The sequence below is a fragment of the Echiichthys vipera genome, assembly GCF_963691815.1.
Source record: "Echiichthys vipera genome assembly, chromosome: 16".
NCBI lineage: Eukaryota > Metazoa > Chordata > Actinopteri > Perciformes > Trachinidae > Echiichthys > Echiichthys vipera.
The window spans coordinates 14,825,643-14,842,642 of NC_139841.1; the positions used below are offsets into that span (position 1 = coordinate 14,825,643).

The following is a 17,000-nucleotide window of genomic DNA, read 5'->3' on the forward strand; positions in this document are numbered from 1 at the left end:
TGTCTCTGTGCCCTGACCCATTACAAATGATTATACCTTTTTTATGTTTCCTGTGTAGCTTACAAATATATAGTCATGCATTACTTGTACATCATTTCTTAGCCTGCCTCTGCAACCAACTCCCCTCTTTTGATCAACCCAGACACAAGAAGAATACACAATCTCCTCTCCCTTTTGACGCACATGCCCTCATTACACCCTGTTGTCATGGCTGCTGAATCAGTACCAAAACAAAAAGAAGCGAGTGTGGTGTGGATGAGAGGAAATTTAAATGGATGACTGTGTTGATGGATAATTGAACAGCGGTGTAAATGTACAAGATAAGAATGGGAGAATATTGAAGGGTGGATAACGCACAAGAAAAGTGGTTTATGTGAATCAAGACCTCAAGTCTCTTGTCTCCCTCTGCTGCCTTAATTGGTAGTAAATTCCATGGGATATTTTAGTGTTTCAGCTATTTTCTCCTCTCTTCCCTTCCCCATTCATGGCAATAGTGCTTGTCAAATTCTCCCTGCCTCTCTCTATTACAACAGTGCAGACCTTGCTCAATTAAGTACAAGAGCAGACACACACAGCGCAAGCACGCATCATATGTAGAGTTTTAAAAGGCAGTGGCAATGCAGTATTTGATGAATGTCAGGCATGCTCAGTCAGCCGCAAAGCCTTTTTCACACACATCTGCCCAAAGTGTCAACCAAGCAAAACAACAACCACTTGTCTGTCCTGTGTAGAACCATTTTCACTGCTTCCCCCTCTCATATCCTTTTTTCCCCGCTTCCTGCAGGGGAGTCTGTGTCTGTGATCAAACACACCGACCCTGTGCCAGACCCACGTGCTGTCAACCAGGATAAGAAGAACATGCTCTTTTCTGTGAGTGACCACTTTAGTCCGTTCGGTATTGTTTTACACTTTTTTGGCATCTGACTATACATATAAGGCAAGGTTCCACTGTCATCCTACTCACCCATTTCATTGTTTTTTGTTGCACCATCCCTCTTCACACCATTTTTTATTTAAGAATGACATCTTTTGGAAAATATTGAACATCCATTTATATATTCCCTTTTTCGGTCTCATACATTGCAAGGGAACATATAATAACAGTGCATGTCTGAACAGCTAGTGTCCATTCATCTTCACAATAATATAGTCATAATTTCTTCGATGGTAGCTATCTTTCTAAAATGCTTGTGAGAACATGGTGTATTGCCTTGCTGCATGTTGACACTTGCTGCACGTTGAACCTCCTCTTCATGCCTTTGCGACACACGTCTCAGAATAGTTGTCAAACTAGTTTGACCCCTATGCCCAGAAGCTTGATGTGTAATGGGTTTTGTTTTCTGTCTGCATTTCGCTTATCCCCCCTCAGGGCACTAACATTGCAGCTGGTAAAGCTGTTGGTGTGGTGGTGGCCACAGCTGGCAACACAGAGATTGGCAAAATCCGAGATGAAATGGCGTCAACGGAGCAGGAGCGTACGCCACTGCAGCAGAAGTTGGACGAGTTTGGACAGCAACTATCCAAGGTAATCTGTTACATTATTCTCTTACTCTGCTGCTGTTTTACCCTTTTTGTATTTTAAAATGTTTTAAAACTAATTTTATATAATTCAAGGTTATTACTCTGATCTGCATCGCTGTGTGGCTCATCAATATTGGACATTTCAACGATCCTGTCCACGGAGGATCCTGGATCCGAGGTGCTGTCTACTACTTCAAGATTGCGGTGGCTCTGGCAGTTGCTGCTATTCCTGAGGGTAAGCTTGCAGACTGCATGGAACATCCTACTTTATGGCCTTTTTTCCAGTATTTCATGATACAAAGGACAAAGGATAGTATTTTCCTTACCTGAGTAAATAGATCAATATGAATGGATGTCTCCATTTTTTTTTGTAACCACTTATCTCTTCTCCAGTATGTCTTAATCCTCTTTTTCTCTGTGGTTCTGTTGCTATTTTTTCTCCAGGTCTTCCTGCTGTCATCACTACTTGCCTTGCTCTGGGAACACGCCGCATGGCCAAAAAGAATGCCATTGTCCGCAGTTTGCCATCTGTGGAGACCCTTGGCTGTACATCTGTCATCTGCTCTGACAAGACCGGCACGCTGACCACCAATCAGATGTCTGTGTGCAGGGTAAGGGAAGAGTGAACAGTGGCAGAGAGAGAAAGCAGAGTCCAGAAACCTAGCAGTAAAAGCTGGATTGTGTTCTGTGAATTCTGTTCGTTTATTCATAAATATTTTCACTACAATCTAGATAGAGAATAGAATTTTCTATTTTTTGTTCATTGAGGTCTGTCTCAGCCTTCTCAAATGAACTGTACCTGGCTGTTTGGAGTTTCCAAATAGAAAGTTTATCTAATTTAATGGCGTAAGTCTAAAGCCCAGTTCAGACCAAAGATTCGCAACGCTGCGTTCTGAAACTTGCCACTTCAGACCAATCAGACGAGACAAGGCGGTTTATCATCTCTATAGCAATGCCTCTCTTTCCTTCCATTCTGACCGCCGACTTTTCAGGCTTTCTTTTTCGTAGCTGGATATACTTTGTAGCATTAAAAATATAAATGAGGACGGATATAGTGAGATACTCGCTACAGCTGTATTTCTATAGTGATGAAACGGAGAAAATACCGCTTTATTGCCCTGATTCACTGCTTTGTTCGGGATTACTGCGCTCGCTCTCCGTATTCATTGTATTGCTCGCTTGACCCCCCCCCCCCTGTCTCTTTTTCCTCTCTCTGTGTCTTTTTCCTCTCTCTGTCTCTCTCACACACACTCGTTGAGCCTCTGTTCGTAAAGGCCTTTTCAACTAGCTGACAGTTTGTCAGTGACTTGATCAGCAGACTTTATTAAGACATGATTGGCTGTTTAAACAGGTGACATGTGTTGCGTTCTAAAATGCACCGCTGCAACTTTCACCAGCGATGTTCGAAAACATTTGCGTTGTGAATCTTTGGTCTGAACTGGGCTTAATGATTTTTATGCATTCGATTTAACTACATTTACTCCAGTGTAACTGTAAAAAGTTACTGTGTACTTCATTTAGGCCATTTACTAGTTCACATTACATGAGCATAACCAGTCTTGCATCATTAAAGAGATGATCAATTGTCAGACAAAAGTAATTGACCATCAATGGTAGAGACAACACTTGGGCATAATACTGAGGATCCTGGCAGAAGTTGTCAACTGCACATCATAACCAGTTATTCTCGCCTCAGACACACATGTACAGAGTGTATAGACTACTTAAGATCACTTGGCCACAATGCTTTCATAAGTACTCAATGCTGAGGATAGAGACAAGTGAAAATCCCACCAGCAAAGTGTAATAAATGACTACTCAGCGACAGGACATGCAGTGTATAGGAAATGGAAGAAAAATGGGAGAAAAGTCCAAAAATAAGTAGAATTTTAAAACGGTTGCCATACATGGAAAGAGAAAAGGCGAGCTACTTTCCTGACATCTGAGAACTTTTCAAGCATAAACTTCTCTCTTGAGAAATAAAGAAGCCCTGACAGCCTTTTGTGACAGCTTATTGAGCACTCAGCACAACTGACATTGAATGGCTAACATAGAATAAAATTCAAAATAACATGCTGGTTGTCTATCTATATATATATATATATATATTTCCGACTCATTTTTTGACATCATATTTCCCGTCTTTCTACGTTCTTCATCTTTCACAGTGCCATTCCTCAGCCCTTTATCTTGTTAGAGTTTTGTTTCCCTTCTCCTTTCTTCCCTCCTTATTCCACTCTCCTCCCCCTTCTTGTTCAGGCAGCATGCTGATCAGTATGCAGTAGTTAGTCACTTGCAGCAGAACCAGCAGTAGAGTTGCATAACTGACCTTGTGTTGAAAAATTCTCTTTCCTCTCTCTCTCTCTCTCTCTCTCTCTCTCTCTCTCTCTCTCTCTCTCTCTCTCTCTCTCTCTCTCTCTCTCTCCTCTCTCTCTCTCTCTCTCTCTCTCTCTCTCTCTCTCTCTCTCTCTCTCTCTCTCTCTCTCTCTCTCTCTCTCTCTCTCTCTCTCTCTCTCTCTCTCTCTCTCTCTCTCTCTCTCTCTCTCTCTCTCTCTCTCTCCTCTTCCCTTGCTCATCCTGCATAATTTTCTTTAAGTCAATATTATGTTCAACAGTTTTGATTTGAAAGGCCTAATTTTGGATGCTATTCCCAGCTATTTGATAGTCACCGATAGTCACCTGAAAATTACAGCTGTCTGAATAGGGCTGTACTAAAATTTGGTGCCCTGAGTGACTGAATGTTTCTCCTCAGTTCCTAAATTTCTCTTGTACTTTGTTTAGGACCCCCACTTAAATCACTGCTTTTTGTAGTTTTGCTGGTGCCTCAGGGGGGTGCAGCCATTATGCCAGCTCATCACTATTCAGATATTTCTATTTTTATCCCTTGTGTATCTCTGACCTGCCCCTCTCAATTTTGGGAAGACCTGGTGCTTTGTTCGAAAGAACGTGTTAAGATTGAATGCATACCCTTGGCATCAATGGTAATAGTTTGAGTGTTGTCTTACTCAAAACCTCTATTGTGATTTATCCCCCCCCCCCCTCTGATTTGGCCTTGGTTGCTGATATTAAAGTGAAAGAAATTCTATATTTTATTTGGTCAGGGAACACAATATTAATATAATCCTATTTTGTCTAATGCTGTGGGTAATAATATTATTCTCTTGCACTTTCAATTACAAAGCTTACTTTATGGAGATCCTCAATAAGCCAGACACTAAACAGTCTCCTAAGCCAAAGGTTTGGATACTCAAGGTCAAACTATTTCCTCCTTAGAGTGATTCACTTTGATACAGTTACACACTGTACTCATTTAGTGTGAATGCACACAGAGACATTCTGTGTCTGCCTTGCTGTAAGATGACATTTATGGACCCTTCCCACCAGAGTGCTCAGTGTCTGCTTTGGCTCAGCATTTCATTATTATACCGTTCAAGCGGACTCATGATTATAAAGGTTTCTTTCCTGCGGATGAAAGTCTGCTGCCGCCTGCTGGATGCAGTGTCCATCAGAATCTTAGCTTTTTTTCTGTCCATCCTTTCTTTATTGGCATTTAGATCTTAATATATAATGGTTGCAGCACTTAACATACGGCACAAACATATTGTTGCAATGCATTTGGATATTTTCCAACAGAGGGTAATGTAGTAAGTACAGTGCATCCGGAAAGTATGCACAGCGTTTCACTTTTTCCACATTTTATTAAGTTACAGCCTTATTCCAAATTGTATTAAATTAATCTCTGTCCTCAAAATTCTACACATAATGCCCCATTATGACCACGTGAAAAAAGTTTTCTTGAGAGTTTTGAAAATGTATTAAAACTAAAAAACAAAGAAATCACATTTACGTAAGTATTCACAGCCTTTACCATGAGGCTCAAAATTGAGCTCAGGTGCATCCTGTTTCCACTGATCATCCTTGAGATGTTTCTACAGCTTAAATGGAGTCCAACTGTGGTAAATCCAGTTGATTGGACATGATTTGGAAAGCTCACACCTGTCTATATAAGGTCCCACAGTTGACTGCATGTCAGAGCGCAAACACCAAGCATGAAGTCAAAGGAATTGTCTGGACACCTTAGAGACAAAATTGTCTCGAGGTACAAATCTGGTGAAGGATATAGAAAAATATCTGCTGCTTTGAATGTCCCAATGAGCACAGTGGCCTCCATCATTCGTAAATGGAAGACGTTTGGAACCACCAAGACTCTTCCTAGAGCTGGCTGGCTGTCTAAATTGAGCAATCGGGGGAGAAGGGCGTTGGTCAGGGAAGTGACCAAGAACCCGATGGTCACTCTGTCAGAGTTCCAGCGTTCCTCCGTGGAGAGAGGAGAACCTTGCAGAAGGACAACCATCTCTCCAGCAATCCACCAATCAGGCCTGTTTGGCAGAGTGGCCAGGCGAAAGCCACTCCTTAGTAAAAGGCACAAGGCAGCCCGTCTGGAATTTGCCAAAAGGCACCTGAAGGACTCTCAGACCATGAGAAACAAAATGATCTGGTTTGATGAGACAAAGACTGAACTCTTTGGTGTGAATGCCAGGCGTCATGTTTGGAGGAAACCAGGCACTGCTCAACACAAGGCCAATACAATCCTTACAGTCAAGCATGGTGGTGGCAGCATCATGCTATGGGATTTTTTTCAGCAGCAGGAACTGGCAGACTAATAAGGATAGATGGAAAGATGAATGCAGCAATGTACAGAGACATCCTGGATGAAAACCTGCTCCAGTGTACTCTTGACCTCAGACTAGGGCGACGGCTCACTTTTCAGCAGGACAACGACCCCAAGCACACAGCCAAGATCTCAAAGGAGTGGCTTCAGGACCACTCTGTGAATGTCCTGGAGTGGCCCAGCCAGAGCCCAGACTTGAATCCGATTGAACATCTCTGGAGAGATCTGAAAATGGCTGTGCACAGACGTCTCCCATCCAACCTGATAGAGCTTGAGAGGTACTGCAAAGAAGAATGGGCAAAACTGCCTAAAGAGAGGTGTGCCAAGCTTGTGGCATCATATTCAAAAAGACTTGAGGCTGTAGAGGCTGCCAAAGGTGGTTCTACAAAGTATTAAGCTGTGAATACTTGCGTAAATATGATTTTGTTGTTTTTTAATTTTAATACATTTTCAAAACTCTCAAGAAAACTTTTTTGATGTGGTCATAATGAGGACAGAGATTAATTTAATACAATTTGGAATAAGGCTGTAACGTAATAAAATGTGGAAAAAGTGAAACGCTGTGAATACTTTCTGGATGCACTGTATGTTTGAGTATTAAATACTAATAGTTTGTCTCCACAATGTTTGTGTTTCTAGATGTTTATCATTGATCAGGCAGAAGGTGATCACTGTTCATTAAAGGAATTCACCATTACTGGCTCCACGTATGCCCCGGATGGAGAAGTGTGAGTATTCAGTCTCATACAGCCTGTGTGCTATAAGATCAAAATAATGTACTTTATGTGTAACAAAGTAAATCCAACTACTTGGATCCTAAGGGATTCTTATAAGCTAACGTGTAAATGTATTTTTGGAACACTCTACCATGTGGGTCTTAACATGTTAAAGATACAAACCTTTTCTCCACCTTGTTTTTCATGAAATATGCAAAATTGACTTGTGCTTTTACCTGCATCTGTGTTTTCTGTTTTAGGTTCCAGGATAACAAACCAGTCAGATGTTCCCAGTATGATGCCTTGGTGGAGCTGGCCTCCATCTGTGCTCTCTGTAATGATTCCTCTTTGGACTATAATGAGGTTGGTAGCAGATCTTTTTGCAAGTTACATGTTTTTGGGACATTTGCTAATGAAGGTTGACCATGTGGTTTTTCCTTTTTTCTTTGTGTGTGTGTTCAGACCAAAGGTGTGTATGAGAAGGTGGGCGAGGCCACAGAGACAGCTCTCACATGCTTGGTGGAGAAGATGAACGTGTTTGACACGGACGTCAAAGGCCTGTCCAAGATTGAGAGAGCCAACGCCTGTAATTCTGTATGTACCTTCTGTTCTTCTGAATTAATTTTCCTCACAAAAAAACACATTTTTGAATAGTTCTGTACTTAATTCATATATGATTAAAGCTACTACCATTCTGTTAAATACAATTGCCATTGTGTTTCATCAAATCTTTAGGTAATCAAGCAGTTGATGAAGAAAGAGTTTACGTTGGAATTTTCCAGAGACAGGAAGTCCATGTCTGTGTACTGCACTGCTAATAAGGCCCGGTCCTCTGTTGGCAAGATGTTTGTAAAGGTAAGAAATGGATAAATTACTGTAAGATTTGAATTGGCCAAGGCCGTGACATAAAAAAAAAAACAGGACATTACTGATCACAAGCTATTTTTCTGGAAGTCTGTCCATGCTATTAAAATAAAAGCTTTCCATGAACTTAATAGTATTATAATGATCACGTTAGAGTGTCTCTATCATTAAGGGATCATGGACATTTTGAATATTTTTTTCCTTAAACTGTTCCAATAAAAAATGTTTTTAGTTATTGAAATTGTTTCTCTTAGATACTGTTTTGTCCTTTTATTTGCATCCTCACTCTTCTGTCTGTGCCTGCTCATAGGGTGCCCCCGAGGGAGTAATTGACAGGTGCACACACATCCGTGTAGGCAGTAACAAGGTGCCCTTGACCCCTGGCATCAAGGAAAAAGTAATGTCTGTGATCAGGGAATATGGAACTGGCAGAGACACTCTGCGCTGTCTGGCTCTCGCCACCCGAGACCACCGCATGAGCAAAGACGAGCTGGCATTGGAGGACTCCACCCGCTTCATTGAATATGAGGTGAGAGCCAGGACGGATTGATGTGGTCGATGGTTTCTCTTGAAGCTTCTGTCTCACTTTTTCAGTCTTGATACCAATACCTAGGCTTTGCATATTGATTGATACCTAGAACAGATCTGATACCATTGTTGAATTAATAAACTGTACACGCCACCATGTGGAAGACACTAAAGGCATCAGGCTTGACTTAAACATAAGTCAAGTCAAGTCAAGATCTTCCCTAACTTTGTAAGACAAAATGTAACAAATGAACACATAGATACAAATGTGTTATATTGTTATTTATTTATTCATTTGTTGAAAAAAAAAAAAACATAGTGCACCGGCTTAAACTTCTTTAATACTTCTAAAATTAAAATAAAATGTAACTGCTGAACCTGAGAATTAGGTTACTTAAATAACAAACAGTAATTCATCCTATTTGTAAATATTAAATGCAAACAGGAATGTAAAATATAGCAGCTAAACCTGATAACATAGCCACAATGTTTTAGGTGCAGCGCCGTTTGTCTACTCAGACCTACCGTAGTTACTGAGCTGTTAAGGCAAAGCTGGGGTTTTTCCTATGGGTTATTCCTTTTGCTTTTACTTTTGTCAGCTGAAGTTTAAGGAATGCATGTCTATAAGTAACCAGCTATATTTGATTTGAATGTAACATTTTGATTGGTGAAACTTGATTGAAACTGTTATTGGCTCATGGTTTAATATCACAATGCTAATTGCGCTAACATGTCTATGGCATTTTTTAACATTAAGTTAGCATCCATGCTAATCGTCATTTTTCATAACTTTTAATCAAAGAAAATAGTAGCACAGGCGTTGTGAACACATAATTTGGTGAAATACCTCCATACAGCTGAGTCTTTGCTCGCTCCATGTTGTAGCTGGTGTTTGCTGAGTTAACCGGCATGCTGCACATGGGCCACTCCCAACCATTTAATGGATCGTGCCATGGAATTGGCTAATTATCCGATACCCAACCCAGATAATTTGTCAATATCGGGACCAATATTTGATCTTAATATGTGATCGGTGCATCCCTAGTAGACAATCTGAATTTTTTTATCTACTTTTCCTTTATCATCCAGACTGATCTGACATTTGTTGGCTGTGTGGGCATGCTGGATCCACCCAGGGCAGAGGTGGCAGCCTCTATTAGACTCTGTCGCCTTGCAGGCATCCGAGTAATTATGATCACCGGAGACAACAAGGGTATGTAGGGCACACATCTGCTTAAAGAGGCCCAAATCATTATGAATGTATTTTTTATGCCATGTTCATTCTGCCAAAGAACATTCGACCACTATAAACACGTGGGAAATTGTCACACATAGTTCTGCATACTTGCTTTCATTCCAGGAAGCCTCTAGAAGTAAATTTGCTCTCGTTTGTTGTCTTAGGGACGGCAGTGGCTATCTGCAGACGTATTGGTATTTTTGGAGAGGACGATGACGTTTCCAGCATGGCATACACTGGCCGAGAGTTTGATGATCTGTCGCCTGCTGCACAAAGAGACGCTGTGGTCAAGGCCCGCTGCTTTGCCCGTGTTGAGCCTTCACATAAATCCAAGATTGTTGAGTATCTGCAGTCCTACGACGAGATCACAGCTATGGTATGCCTATATTCCAGTGTCTTTAGGACGTCTGGCCTCCTGATAGTGTTCTTTTTTTAAACATGCACGCTTTTCCCCAACACAAAAGTATCTTGAAATAACACCAGCTAAGATCAATGATCTCCAAGTGAAAAGTTTATTGTATACTGTAAAATCATTTTTTTAAAACTTCCTTGCTTTTGTTTTCCTTCTCCTTCAAGACTGGTGATGGCGTAAATGACGCTCCTGCTCTAAAGAAGGCTGAAATTGGTATCGCCATGGGCTCAGGCACCGCTGTGGCCAAGACCGCCTCTGAGATGGTGCTGGCCGACGACAACTTCTCCACCATTGTAGCTGCGGTCGAGGAAGGCAGAGCCATTTACAACAACATGAAACAGTTCATCAGATACCTCATCTCTTCAAATGTGGGCGAAGTTGTCTGGTAAGGATGAGGCTTATACAAAGACACACGCCATTCCTCTGAAATGACACATACCTTAACATCACACAATTCCATTTTCTTGTTTAGTCTTTCTCAATCATGCTCCTTTTGTGTGTAGCATCTTCTTGACTGCAGCTCTTGGGTTCCCTGAAGCCCTTATCCCCGTTCAGCTGCTCTGGGTCAACCTGGTGACCGACGGTTTGCCCGCCACCGCTTTAGGCTTCAATCCACCCGACCTGGACATCATGAGCAAGCCACCACGCAACGCCCGTGAGCCCCTCATCTCCGGATGGCTCTTCTTCAGATACCTAGCCATCGGATGTAAGTGTTTCCGTTCTTCATAGATCAGCAAATAATTTTGGGTGGAAAAGTCAATAAATACGAACTGACATTTAATGAGCTTTAATGAGGTGAGATTCTTTCGTTTCTTTTATTGTTGGTACAACAGTTCCTTTTAGAAAACTTTGGGAAGCATCAGCAGACAAATGATCAACGCAGAAGTCATTGTGTGTGCATTTAAATGACATGTTTTTGGTTTGTATCACCAGGTTATGTTGGTGCTGCCACTGTCGGTGCTGCTGCTTGGTGGTTTGTTGCTGCTGAGGATGGTCCAAGGATCACCTTTTACCAGCTGGTATGAATTTAGAGTTAGGCCAGTTAAACATCTACTATCATACTAATTAGGCACACTTGAGCACACAAATGTTCATTAAATCTACTGTTAGCTGTAATTCTGTGTTATGATGTTCTTCTTTTAGAGCCACTTCCTGCAGTGCGCTCCAGAGAATCCAGACTTCGCGGATCTGGACTGTAAGGTGTTTGAGTCTCCTTACCCTATGACCATGGCCCTGTCTGTGTTGGTCACCATTGAGATGTGCAATGCCCTAAACAGGTGAGCTTGAGCAAGGCATCCTCCCAACTGTTATTAAAATAATAACAGATGATTCCCCCCCCCCCCCCCCCCCCTCCATTGCAATTCACTGTTGATCTAACTGTGGGTTTTACTAGTATTTCTCAATGTCTGTGCTTCTTCAGCCAGTTCTTATGTCCATTTCCATTTTCGCACACCACCCCTGTGTAAACATACAATGACAAAGTGAGTGTGTTTTTAACAAACATGTCCATTCGTCTTTGTTGTTGCTCAGTGTGTCAGAGAACCAGTCCCTGCTGAGGATGCCTCCCTGGGAGAACGTGTGGCTGCTGGGAGCAATCTGCCTCTCCATGTCCCTTCACTTCCTCATCCTCTACGTGGAGCCTCTTCCAGTGAGAAATATGTGTTTTAGTCTGTCACATAGAATGGGACATGAGTAACAAAGGCAGTGTTTTCACGACTCAAGAGTTATTTTATTCTGCTGTCAGATATGAAACTAAAATGGGGATCCAGTCTGCTGTCTCTCAAAATTGGTACGTGTAGACTGAACCACAGTTTGACCTCTGTCTTGTGTGCTTCTGTTCAGATCATTTTCCAGATCACCCCTCTGAATCTGACACAATGGCTGATGGTGCTCAAGATCTCACTGCCTGTCATTCTACTTGACGAGCTGCTCAAGTTTGCTGCCAGGAACTACCTGGAGCCCGGTAAAGAACTGGAGAAGCCCGCCAGCTGCAAAGGCTGCTGCCTGTCTGCATGTATGGAGGGCATCTCCTGGCCCTTCGTGGCCGTTTCTCTCCCCTTGGTTCTCTGGATCTACAGCTCCGACACTAACATGGCCGACATGTTCTGGTCCTGACTGACTTGAGCACAACCTCGACTTTTCCACCCCCCACCACCACCACCACCAACACCTCCCTCTGTCCTCTCCCCTTTTCCCTTTCTGCCTTCCGTCATGTGCATAGCTTGCGTGTGTGCGTTTGTAGAGTTAGTGTGTACTTGTGCGTGCCTACCTACTTGTGTGTGTACGAGAAGGACCAACTTTACCACATGAAACGTAAAAATAATATAAAATGCTAATATTGAGAAGTCACTTGGTTGGAGTTGGGATAGGATTTTTGAATGGGTGAGGACCATCACTCCCGTAGCTGTGGACTTTTTTGCTGGTTTGAAAGAAAATATACTGTTGCCAGTTTTTTTTTTTTATTATTATTGTCAATATTACCTCTAAGGTTTATATTTTTAATGATTTTGGAAATATCAGTTTTCTTATGTCACTACAGTAACATCACATTGTTTTGTTTAAGCTTCCCTCCTCGTGAAAAGAAAATAAGTTATCAGAAATCCATTGATCTGTACAGATTGAATTTTATGCAACTTTTTTTTTTATGGCTTTGTCAATTGTTTGACCAGTGTGGCTTAGACATACCGCCTTCATTTGTTTTCTCATGTTTACCATTGTGTCTTCAGTATAAACTCAGAACTCTTTCAGAGAGGACAAGCTCCATGTGGCAGACGCTGATGGGGAAAGGTCTGGGAGTGAACGTTTGAATGCTCCGCTTTAACAAAAGGAAAAAAAATCTTTGAAAACAAAAGCCGCATGTCCTGTGACCAAGCATGAACTGTTTGTGGTCTCTCATTTCTAATTTAATTGTGTATGTTCCCCCCCACCCCATGTTAGAGTATAAATTAACCTCATGGATGTTTTTTTTACTACAATGATTTGAAAATAAGCCAGTTTTTCTGCACTGGGCAGAGCACAGCTACCTCAATATGATAAAACAAAATAGTTTTTGCTCATCTCTAGATACTTTTCCCTTAACGGTCTTGCTGAAGCGTAACATCTGAGGTGTGCCCCTATTTGCTTGTGCAGAAAACAAAGAACAAAATTTTCCTTCCCTCAATATTTTAAGGATATATTTTGTTTGTATTGATTTTTGACTTTCATTAACTTTATTTGTGTTTTGCTTTGGAGATAGAACTGAATGGGGGTGTTGTATGTTTATTACCATCTCCATGGCGTTTGATTCAAAGGACAGTGATATTAAAATCCTAAGAATAAATACTAATACAGAAACTACTCCAAATGAACTTGGAGTGCAAATAAGAACCCAAAATGTTGTTTTTTACTTCAAGGAAAAATACACTCATAAACCCTTTGAATCAAAGTGTTTTCTGTCTTTATTTAATACGATTGAGGCCAGTGTTGTTTTTGTATGTGCATATAATACTTGAATTTAAATCATTTCAGACATTCGAATGCTTCGGTACCCTTGGTACAACATGACCGGCCAGAGTCTTTCACAACACAGAAGCAGATCTTGTTTATTTGACTCTTTACATGCTTTAATATTTAGAGGTCTTAGTTTGTTCTGGACTTACTAAACTTTGAGGTAGCGTATACATGATGGATCAGAGCCTATAGTCAACTGCACTAATCCTAAAATCACTTAAGCATTATTTTGTGTGGAAATTCCCACGTGAGAAATGTAAAGCATGTTTTTTGGGGTAGAAGCCTGGGTTTGTTTGCACTGTGTGTTTGTGTTCCACTTACCAACAACTGTGTGCTTTACTTCCTCAATGCCTTCCATTGGCTCCCCTGTCACTAGAGTGAGTATCCATCTGCTTTTTTCACACTACTAAACACCAATTCAGTATACAGTAGAATCAATAGGAAAATCAACAATAGGAAAGAAGAGACTTATTTTTGTTGTTGTGAAGAAACATAACACCATTCAATTAAGAAGCTTATTAAGGAATGTTCTCCAGGTAAAACATCATAGTCACTGAAAAGGACTGATTGTGGATTGAATGGGGTTGCCCATTCACACAAATACAAATTGATTAGACATGGATGTTTCCCACATGCCACTATTGTGAATGTCACTGTCTGCTGTTCTTTTCACCACTCTGACACCACTTGCCTATCTTCACAAAAGCAATACCTACTCCTATAATGTGGTAGAAAATAAATGTTTTTAAAGTGGGGTTGTATAAGGTTCTTATGCATAGAAAATAAATGTTTTTAAAGTGGGGTTGTATAAGGTTCTTATGCATAGTCAGTGTATTACTGACAGTTGCCATGCCCCCAGTTTGGAACAAGCAGGAGGACAGACACTGACGCTAAACAATGTATTGCTGTGGATGAGGGCAGGAACATATTTAGTCCATCTGAAAAATATATATATATCTTTATTATATATAATATGATAAAAAAAAGTCAAAATCAGTTTAAATATACTCAATATTTAGATTTTTTTTTCACAACTTTGCTTTGCTGTTCTGGGCTCTTCTCAAAGCCACCAGACTCCATTGCCAAAAAGTAATTTTAACTTGCAAAACATGGGTGGTCTATCACGGCCTCGATAATTATGTGTCATTGTGTGGTTTTTTTAAAGGTGTGTTGGTTCCTAACCCTTTTAAAACAGTGGAAGACCAGCAGCTACTGTCTTCTTAGGTACAATTACTGTCTAGTCGATGGAGTCTTTAGGGGGCTTTGACGAGAGCATAGAACTTCTTTCAAACTTAAACAAGGCAAGGTAAAGTTGTGAAAATATTCTAAATATGGCGCACACTTAAATGCATGGTGCTTTTAAAAAAAAAAAAAAAGCGGGCCTTTTTTATGCTGCTAAAAAACGTTTAGCTGCGGCCCCCACCCACAGCAATACATTGCGTGGCTTCCGTGCTGGTAGTCCTGTCCGCTTCTTCAAACTGGGGGCGTGCCGACTGACTAGATAAGTACCTCATGCAACCCCACTTCAAAAAAATCTGAACTATCCCTTTACAATTGTAAACTGGAACCATTGAATATTTCATATGTTGTGTACTAACATAGTTTCTCTCTCCATTTTAGGGTGGCTGTCATAGAAGCATTGCAACTTTTAAGAGTGGGCTCAGGCTGGAGGAGTCCTAGTATCCAGCATGTGTGCTTACTCTTAACTACAGACACCATGATGACCAGCAGTGTGCAACCCTGCACAGACAAAAAGGACATATTTTCACAGTAATGAGACCAAATACATAAGGGTATACTTAAAAGTGGTTGGGCTGGAAACACTTCCGTTTGCCCCCTTGCACCACGACAAATGACCACACTCACACACACACACACTCTCTTTAACATTCTTATACCTCTGTGCAAATGCTATATTAATGACACTATTCCAGTTTTGTGTGCAGGGAAGTTTTCAACACCCTCAACGTTCCTTCTTGCATGAAGAACTTGTTTCTGACCTCCATGTTAGCTTGTCATGTAAAGAATCTTTAAACTGGGTTGAACGATCTTAGCTGTACATCAGTGTACAAAACATTCATGCATGCGTTTCAGCTGTATGTAGGCTTTGCAATTTGTATTTATAGATTCTAATGTATAATACTCAAATGACATATTAAGATGGTTTGAAGATAGATATATCATATGTAAATCACTGTTTTTATTGTAACGGTTTGGGTAATTTGCACAATATTAGACATGGAGAAATGACTCATGCTGAACTTGACTGTGCTCTACTTGAGTTTTTCTTAACTTTATTTTCTTCCGTTCAGTTTTAACAACTGCTGTAGGCCGATCACTGATCCATTTGGTTTCTAATGACGTAGTCTGCAATGAGGACAACAGACTTAACACTTTGATTCATTGGTAATCCTGCAATACAACAGTGTTCTCCTGTCTTCTTATTGCCTCTGCTTTACTTTTATTATTATTATTATTATTATTATTAACTGCTGTAAAACTGTGATGTTATGTGGGGGGGCCGTGTAGTCCCCTCAGTGACACCTGGTCAAATAATATCTGTAAAAATATGATCATTATTGACGACTAATAATGGTTGTACAAGCATTACTGAGGTTGTGGTTTCAGGTAAATAAAACGATATAGTATTTGAGTTGTGTCAGTTTGTGTTTTTGCTTGGCCAATGTGTTATTCCATAGTTTTAGGCAATTAGTCATTATAGTTCATAGGATTAAAACATATCCATACTACTGGGTTAACACTTGCGCAAGACTTTTAGTTAGATTTCAATGTATTTCGTTTTTTATTATAAAGCAAGTCTGTTTGCTATAGAAGTACAATGAAAGTATCAAAACGCTGAATCCACAGAGAAATGCACACAGCCTGCACTTGGAAACTCTGCCTGTAATAAGCTGTCAGGACATCCAGTAGTGATGTCACAACTATAACTTTATATAGGTTTAGGACTGCAGTAGTGCCATTACAGTCATTTTTAAAGAGATGGGGACTAAAACTGAGCGTTATAGACAGAGTGAATACAGGCATATTCAGACAGTATGAGAAAAATGTGTTTTTCGAACGTTAAAGCATGTAAACATGTTATTGTATAAACCCAGAGTACAAATATGAGCCCCAAAATGAGCAGTCTATGTCCCCTTTAAGATGATTTTTTTTTTCAAAGTGGTGAAGCAAGTGCCAACATAGCAGCAGCCGTGTGTAGTCTAAACTCCCCCCAAACAAATCACACACATGACATTCCTCCACTGGGTGGCAGCGTTGGGTTAAAGATACCAGCAGCACTCCTACGGTAGATGTGCTGTAACACCTGCTTGACAGGTCCAGCCACTAGCTTTTAAAGGAACCCTGAAAGAGGAATGTGCTGAAATTGTTCCCATTAATAATATTAATAAAGTTGTAGTAGTAGTGGATTGTTGGGAGAGATTGTAGCTCAATGGTTACTAAGACATGTGGGAAGTTATGCAAAACATATATTTGTGGTTGTGGCTTATACTGTATGATTTGTTGACTTTATACTTTCTCAATCCAGCAATCATGCAGAGA

The 17,000-nt window shown here is 40.7% G+C and overlaps 1 protein-coding gene across 1 annotated transcript in view; it reads left to right on the top strand.

Annotated features, from left to right (window-relative positions):
* Nucleotides 1-15,983, top strand: part of atp2a2b (ATPase sarcoplasmic/endoplasmic reticulum Ca2+ transporting 2b) — a 28,154-nt gene extending 12,171 nt beyond the window's left edge. Inside the window, exons 7-23 of the mRNA XM_083929948.1 lie at nucleotides 785-870; nucleotides 1,370-1,525; nucleotides 1,615-1,756; nucleotides 1,966-2,132; nucleotides 6,833-6,921; nucleotides 7,170-7,272; nucleotides 7,372-7,503; nucleotides 7,645-7,764; nucleotides 8,084-8,302; nucleotides 9,391-9,514; nucleotides 9,703-9,914; nucleotides 10,115-10,335; nucleotides 10,454-10,656; nucleotides 10,884-10,969; nucleotides 11,094-11,227; nucleotides 11,481-11,598; nucleotides 11,793-15,983. Coding sequence (XP_083786074.1) covers nucleotides 785-870; nucleotides 1,370-1,525; nucleotides 1,615-1,756; nucleotides 1,966-2,132; nucleotides 6,833-6,921; nucleotides 7,170-7,272; nucleotides 7,372-7,503; nucleotides 7,645-7,764; nucleotides 8,084-8,302; nucleotides 9,391-9,514; nucleotides 9,703-9,914; nucleotides 10,115-10,335; nucleotides 10,454-10,656; nucleotides 10,884-10,969; nucleotides 11,094-11,227; nucleotides 11,481-11,598; nucleotides 11,793-12,065 — 2,585 coding nt within the window. The 3' untranslated portion in view covers nucleotides 12,066-15,983. The remainder of the gene's footprint in view (nucleotides 1-784; nucleotides 871-1,369; nucleotides 1,526-1,614; nucleotides 1,757-1,965; nucleotides 2,133-6,832; nucleotides 6,922-7,169; nucleotides 7,273-7,371; nucleotides 7,504-7,644; nucleotides 7,765-8,083; nucleotides 8,303-9,390; nucleotides 9,515-9,702; nucleotides 9,915-10,114; nucleotides 10,336-10,453; nucleotides 10,657-10,883; nucleotides 10,970-11,093; nucleotides 11,228-11,480; nucleotides 11,599-11,792) is intronic.
* Nucleotides 15,984-17,000: the final 1,017 nt, after the last annotated feature.